General features: G+C 43.9%; 2 protein-coding genes across 2 annotated transcripts; one reads left to right on the top strand and one right to left on the bottom strand.

Annotated features, from left to right (window-relative positions):
• LOC139684650 (C-type lectin domain family 2 member B-like) lies at positions 1 to 4,101 on the top strand. Its single transcript, XM_071580792.1, has 6 exons — positions 1 to 44; positions 700 to 795; positions 2,039 to 2,137; positions 2,813 to 2,985; positions 3,318 to 3,424; positions 3,888 to 4,101. Exons 2-6 carry the CDS (start codon positions 738 to 740, stop codon positions 4,099 to 4,101), a joined length of 651 nt encoding a protein of 216 aa, XP_071436893.1. The 5' UTR covers positions 1 to 44; positions 700 to 737.
• Positions 4,102 to 4,868: 767 nt separating this feature from the next.
• On the bottom strand, positions 4,869 to 7,005 carry LOC139685056 (zinc finger protein RFP-like). The gene is made up of 3 exons (XM_071581573.1): positions 6,929 to 7,005; positions 5,798 to 5,895; positions 4,869 to 5,380 (listed from the first exon to the last, which is right to left on the bottom strand). Exons 2-3 carry the CDS (start codon positions 5,871 to 5,873, stop codon positions 4,869 to 4,871), a joined length of 588 nt encoding a protein of 195 aa, XP_071437674.1. The 5' UTR covers positions 5,874 to 5,895; positions 6,929 to 7,005.

The following is a 7,005-nucleotide window of genomic DNA, read 5'->3' as shown; positions in this document are numbered from 1 at the left end:
AGTTACGTCTCAGCATCTGGCTTGTTCTCACCAGGCAGATCCAGGTGAGGGGGCTTGGGATGGGTTGGGGGCTGAGGGGAGGTGGTCTTAAATTTTAATCGGGGAAGAGAATTTCAATTGCTGTAAGTTTTTAATTGCTGGAGAAAATTTTAATGGGGGTAGAAAACTTTAATTGGGGGGAGAAAAGTTTGACTGTGGGGAGAAAACTTTAATTATGGGGAGAAATTTTGAATGAGGGGAGAAATTTTCTATTAAAGGGCTTTTAATAGGGGGAGATTATTTTAATCGGGAGCAGAATAATTTGGGGAAGAAAACTTCAGTTTTGGAGAGAGAACTTTAATTTTGGGGAGAAAATCTTAACTGAGGGAGAAGAGATTAATTGGGGGAGAAAATTTTCATTGGGGCTGGAAGTTTTCATGAGGGGAGGGAACTTTAATTTTAATTGAGGGGAGGAAAGTATATTTTGGGGAGAAAACTAATTGAGGGGAGAAAACATTAATTGGGGAAAGAGAACTTTAACAGAGGGAAGTATGATTAGAAGAGAAAATTTTAATTGCAGGGAGTAGATTTTAACTGTGGTAGAAATCTTCAACTAGGGGAGAAAAGTTTCATTCCAAGGAGAAAATTCTAAATATGGTGAGAAAACTTTGAGTGCTGACAGACTTTGTGACCTCTGACAGATGGAACTTTGCTTGGCAGGTGAGGCAGGAGCACCTGCAGAGGTGGAACCCCAAAAAATGGAGGAAATGAGGGATTATTCTGGATTTTGGGGCATGGAAAGGAGCAAGAGGGCAGGTAACTGTAGGACAATGAACTGAAGCATTGCTGTGTTTGTTTTTCTTTTTAATACTTCTGTAATGTCAGTACAAAACCCAGCCGAAGTAAGGTTGTAGCGGGGGAAAAAAGCTTTTTCTAGCACTTCCCTTGAGGGAAAATTTCTGTCACTCAGCAGATGGAATTTTTGTTCTAAACAGGCCCACTTCAAACACTGTGAGTTAGTCTCATTTAGGATTAACCCTTCTCGAGGCACTTGAGTAACTGATTTTTTTGGGTATAATTTTTCCACAAATATTCCAATTTTCTGATTTATTCTGGATAAGAATAAAGAAATTTTTGAACTGTTGTACTGTTAAAATGCTCCAAAGAGAAATCTGGTCTTTAAATCAGCTTGGACACATCAGCAAAGTATTTATTAATTTCTTCTTTCCCTTCAACACTTCCCTGTTCTGATTTTGCTCCCATGTCTATCATCCTCTTGGTCCACAATAAGATAAAAAGGGGCTTTGGGGTTTTTTTCTATTATCTCAATCTATCCAACCAGAGGCTAAGATTTTTAGTCATTTTTTTTTGACTTAGCAAATTTGTTGATTTTTCTTATTTGATAGTTTTAATTTTTTTTTATTACTGATTTTTTTAACCTTTTTTAAATATGTTTTTTTAAAAAAAATTAGTTGGCGTGTTTGGTTTCTGACTTAGTTTCTAAACATATTTTTCCAGGAGGAAGAAGACAAAGGAGGGTTTGTCCCATGAGATTTAGTCCACGTGATAGATGGGAACAAAAAGGGAAAAACCTAAATGAGAAATGTGGGTAGTTCCCACTGGGTGGAAACATTAAGATTTTTAGGTAAAACGCCCGGGAAACAGAATTTTCTTTGCCCTGGGTGAACAAAAAGAGCATATTCTGGATCACATGATCCAGATATGAAGGTACCATGACTTGGTTAATTTTCAAGACCCAAAGTATCTCTGTTTAGACAGAGAAAAAAACTCCACTGAACTTCAATTATAGTGCACTTCAGGAGTTTCCAGGTGGAGCTGTGGAAAAGACTGTTGCCCACAGAGATCCCATAAATAAAAAAAAACCCCAAACATAATTTTATTACACAAGGAGAAGAATCTTTTGTATTTGTCACCCAAAATGACACCAAATCCACCTGGCATGGAGAAGAAACCAACCTCTCATCATCTGGGCATGACCTGGGTCATGTTGCTTCCCTGGGAATTCTTGCAAAGGCACTGAAGGTCTGTTCTCCTGCAGGTCACAGCCTGGAGATGAAGCCAGAGGCACGTGTTGCCTGCCAGGTGGTGCTGGCAGTGCTCTTTACAGCTCTGCTCCTCACAGCCATCACTTTTGCAGGTGAATGTCAAGGTTTTCGTCTCACAGGGAGTATCTCTGAGATATTTTGGATTGTTGCACATGTGCCAGGTCTACCTCCGTTACTCCTGTGGAAGACAGAGCCCACCTGAGCTGCTCTCCTCTCCAGGAGAGGGGCATTTCAGACCAGCCTTTGTACAGAAGACCAAACCCATCCTCTTGGTGTAGGGGTGTCATCTAGAAACTCTTAGAAAATCAACAGGAAGAGCCATTTCTTATGTACAGTCACCCAAAACTATTGTTTTCAGAGAAGAGGGGCCTACGGATGCTGGCATGAGTCCCAGCAAGCTAAGAAGTCTCCAGGAATAAGAGAAATTTTTTTTCTGTCATTATTGCTACTTTTGCATTACTGACAGAAACACCCAAGGGCACATTTAGAGACAGGACTATTCTGAAATTCCTCTTAAAACTGGGTTTTTTGAAGGCTACAACTGCATTTCCTTCTCTGAAGCTGTGGCAACCATGTTTCTTGTCCAACACCACAAGCTGGGCCATTGGTTTTCTCCCAGGATTTCTCTTGGTATCTTAGCTTTTCTTTTGACCCAGTCGAGGCAGATGCAAGACTTTCAGAGACCATGGGGTGTAGGATGATGTCTCCTCCCTGAAGAGGCAAAGGAAAGGTGCTGTTCCTTAACACTGTTCTATTTTTAATGATAGTGCAGGCTTTTCAGCCTCATCCCCAGCCCTGCTTTCGGTGTCCCTTTGACTGGATCAGGTATAGAGGAAAATGTTACTATTTTTCGGAGTCTGAGGGGAACTGGACATCCAGCCAGAACAACTGCTCGGCACTTGGTGCTTCTCTGGCCATGCTGGACGGCATGGAGGACTTGGTAAGGAGACATGAGGGCACGCTTAACATTGGGGAAAAACCCCAAACCAACATTTGACATATTTTAGTTTTTCGTCTGCTCTTCCAGGATCTTCCTTGGAGATCTGGGGTAAGAAATTGGGGAAAAGGGTTTTCCTGGGCGTTGGTAATCATGGGTCTCTTCAAATTCCTCACCAAAGCCAACTGCAAGAAGAACTATAGCTAGATGACACATTGTGGTAGCAAATTGAAAGGTTCAAAACCAAAGAAGCCCTAGAGGAACACAAGCAACTAGTAAAGTGGAGATTTTTGGTTGGAAAAAGGTAAAAACCTTTCTTTTTGACTCTTTTTTAGAGCTTTGTGATGAGATATAAAGGCATCTCAGAGCATTGGATTGGCCTTTTGCGGGAAGATGAGGAGCAGCCGTGGCAATGGGTCAACCACTCACTTTTATCGCACCTGTGAGTCTATGTTTTTCATCATTACCTTGTTGGCTGGTGTTTTCCCAGCCATGAAAAGTGCATCTCTTCTGGCACTTGAGGTGCATGCAGAGGTAACAATGGGACAATGATGTTTGGGAAGGCCAATGCTGCATGCAGAACTGGTCTTCACTTCTCTCCTTGACCTAAGAGGTGGGAGTGGTGTGTTTGGCGAGAAAATACTGAATTTGGATTTTTTACTCTAAGTTTCTTTTTCTTGCAAAGTTTTGGATTTCTTATTAGAAACAGAAATAAATCAGTATCAGTGTTGGCATATTGATGACAAGTTACTTCTATTCCTATATAAGAAATATATATTGATGTTTTAGCATGTTGATGCCCACAAGGGGTCCTGAGAAATGAAACAATGGGAAGCCTATGTGTGAATTTTCTCCTTTTTATTGCTGACCCCGTCTGAAGTGGGTTGTGTCCTCTCTCCTTCCAGGTTTCAAATTCATGGTGGTGGGCTCTGCGCTTATCTGGATGACAACGGGCTCAGCTCCTCCCACTGCAGCACTGAGAAGAGCTGGATTTGTAATAAACCTGAGCTTCAGAGCTCAGCCAAGGGCAACAACATGAGACAGGCTAAAAACCTCTGTATCAGCTCCTTGGGTGCTGCAGGGAGGGCTTCTCATACCCAGATACCTGCTGCACCATAATGACATGAAAGAAAACCTCAAAAAGGTTTTGAATTCCCTGGGTGAGGGGTTCTTGAGGGTTCCAGAGGACCAACAATATCTTGGTGGGACATGATAGCCTTACAAGATCCATGTAGGGCAATCCTGGGGGTTCCTAGGGGGGTCAGGGCAGCCTTGGGAGGTCTTTTTGGGTCTGGGACAACTTGGTGAGAGGTCAAATGTAGACACTTTCTGCTTCTTAGGAAAAAGCCCTTTATTATATTCTTAGCACATTTATATCAATTGCATGTTAATTACTTAGAATTGCATCCTGAGCATGGAGAGGAAAAGAGCCAGGGAGGCGAGTATGAGCACATCCTTGTGATTACAAAATCAGTTTTAAAACAAGGCAGTGGCTGGCATTAATGCAAAGTCTGCAAAAATTAAGATTTTTAATTTGTGTTGGAAACCCGGCCAGTGATGGACATTGGTGTCAGCAAAAGAATCGCCAGAGAAGGTTTAATTTGGGAGGAAAAGCCAAGTTTTCAGCTCAAAACCACTTCAGTCAAACCCAGGTCCTGTTAACAAACTTTGGATGAATTTAATGACAGCGGAGATGAGACGAGCTGTACTGAGTTCAAACTCAAAATCCCCTGGACATAACCCAAAATAAAGACATCTAAGATGGAGGTAGAACCATGAGTTGAGGTGGGAATGACTCCAAGACCTGTGAAAGAAGACTTGAGGAGCATCAAGGAGCATTCCAACCACCATGGTGCAACCAGCTTTGGAAGGATCTCACCAGCGCATCAGCTCTTGGGGGACAGTTTGATGGTTGATAGGAGCACAGAGAAGTAGGGGAAGACCTTCTCCCCACTGAAGGAGGCCACAGAGAAGGTGAAGATGCGTTTGTGGCTGCCAACAGCATAGAAGGAGACCTGTCCCACCTCATAGTCTAGGTAGACCCCAATCTCCCCATTGAGGAACGGGATGGAGGTGCTGGATGGAGCTGTGAGGGCAACACAGAGCTCATCGTACTTCTGCAAGCCCCAGATCTCAGTGCTGGGCTTGAAGAGGACCCGGCCTTTCCTCTGGACTGACTCACGGGCCACCCCCACTGCCCAGAAACGCCCAGTGGCCTCCACCTCCCAGTAATGGCGGCCTGATGTGAAGCCCTCGCTGCCCAGCATGCACGGATCCGTGTCAAACCGGCCTGGACCCTCAGGCCACTGGTGCTGAGGTCTACCCCAAGTGGCCTCTTTGAGGTTCTCAGAGAGGATCACCTCAGGACCCACTGTGGCTGGATCCAGGGTCACATCCACTGAAAAGCAAAACAAAGAAGGGATCAGAAGCAAAATTCAAGTGTAGAGGAGGAACACCCCTAAACCCCCTTCACTGGTGATTTTTCACAGATAAAGGGAGAAGAGGGGTGAGGTTGGAGATGGAAGAGTGAAGAGGTGGCAGCTGGAGGTGGAGGATATCCAGTTGAGGTTGGAGATGGAGGAGACAAGAAAAGGAGGCTCTCCAGCTGCAGCTGGAGAAGGAAGAGACAAAATATGGAAGCTGGAGATGGAGGATCTCTGGGCCAGGTTGGAGATGGAGGAGTCAAGAGATGGAGGTTGGAGAGGGAGGATGCAGGAAGACAGGAGGTGGAGCTAGAGAGTCTCCATTTCACTTGATGCAGCCCAAAAAACACCAGGAATGAGTACTTTGCTCCTCTCCAGCCACTTTTGATTACCTTCAAACTGTTTGGCAGTGTGGTAGTCCAGGGCAATGTCCCATGTACGTGGCCGTGGTTTGAGAAAGAAAGCCATTATGCCCACAGTGTCCTCCCAGCTGGAGGTCCAGGAAAGGGAAAGAAAGAATAAAATCAAATCATTATCCTCCAAACAGTCACATCTCAGGTTTCTGCCCCTTTTTATGTCAGGAAATGGGCTCAACCACCAAATTGATTCAAAATACTTCAAGAAAATGCCATTTTTTTCCTCCAACAGAGCTTAGTTAATTTATAGGAAGATCCATGGAGATGGGTTAAATCAATTAATTTCCCGATGACTATGAAGGAAACATGAGCACACTGGGATTGACCCACCAACCTTCTAGATATTATTATCCCCCTAAACCCCATTGCTGGTGCTTGCTTAGGGATAATCCATCTTAAAATTCCTCTCTGACGTCACCATTCATCAATCAAATACAACAAGGTTTACTTGAGTGAGGAAAGTCCTTAAAATTGAGATAAGCCAAGTCCACTTCTCACATTCAGAGAAATCCTTCCTGGGGGGGGAGAAATTTGCTGCTGGCCCCACAGAAAATGTGTGCAGGGAAGATAAGAGCTGGTGCTGAAGGGCCTCAGACACATCCTCCAGAACCTAGTGTGGGGCTTTGCGTGCAAAGAAGGGGTGACCTGCACTAAAGGGCCCTAGAAATAAGTAATAAAGACCAAAAATAGTTGAACGAACTATTCAGTAATGGTTGAAAATAAACAGGTTGCTTCTTTTCCACGTGTTTTCCTCAACAAATCTGCAGAGAGGGGGATTAAAGCAGCCGGAGGATGAATGAAAGTGGGAAAAAGCTAAGAAAATAATCCTTAAATGAAAATAAAAGAAGGAGCCATTCTGTTTCTCACCCAGATTTCCCTAGCCAGATTGTTATGAGCTGATGAGAAGCAAATAATCACCATGACCCTCCAGTACAAAACACCTTAAAATCTGAAAAGAAACCCTGAGGTCAAAGGAAGGGTAAATCCACCTTCCTTCTTAAGTTGATGGGATGCGAAGAGGGCTCAAAATCCCCCTTTCCCCCCCTAAAAGACAGCAGACTGGTGTAATCCACCTCTCAGCACTGCAAATTTCCCCCTCTCTCAAACCTTTTTGGTGTTTTCCTTGGTGTCACTGGTGCTGTTTTGGGGTTTCTCCGGATGCTTTTCCTCCACTGGCTGCTTTT

The sequence above is a fragment of the Pithys albifrons genome, chromosome Z, assembly GCF_047495875.1.
Source record: "Pithys albifrons albifrons isolate INPA30051 chromosome Z, PitAlb_v1, whole genome shotgun sequence".
In the NCBI taxonomy this organism is placed as follows: Eukaryota; Metazoa; Chordata; class Aves; order Passeriformes; family Thamnophilidae; genus Pithys; species Pithys albifrons.
Note: the sequence above shows the minus strand (reverse complement) of the source record. Positions and strands in the feature narration are given on the sequence as shown.

What these genes read in the sequence shown, in the direction of transcription:
- LOC139685056 (XM_071581573.1), bottom strand. Translation starts at nt 5,873, where the DNA reads ATGGCTTTCTTTCTCAAACCACGGCCACGTACATGGGACATTGCCCTG. An exon ending in CACTGCCAAACAGTTTGAAG is followed by an intron (nt 5,381 to 5,797) that starts GTAATCAAAAGT and finishes TTTGCTTTTCAG; the next exon opens with TGGATGTGACCCTGGATCCA.
- LOC139684650 (XM_071580792.1), top strand. Translation starts at nt 738, where the DNA reads ATGGAGGAAATGAGGGATTATTCTGGATTTTGGGGCATGGAAAGGAGC. An exon ending in GGAAAGGAGCAAGAGGGCAG is followed by an intron (nt 796 to 2,038) that starts GTAACTGTAGGA and finishes GTTCTCCTGCAG; the next exon opens with GTCACAGCCTGGAGATGAAG. An exon ending in CACAGCCATCACTTTTGCAG is followed by an intron (nt 2,138 to 2,812) that starts GTGAATGTCAAG and finishes TTTTAATGATAG; the next exon opens with TGCAGGCTTTTCAGCCTCAT.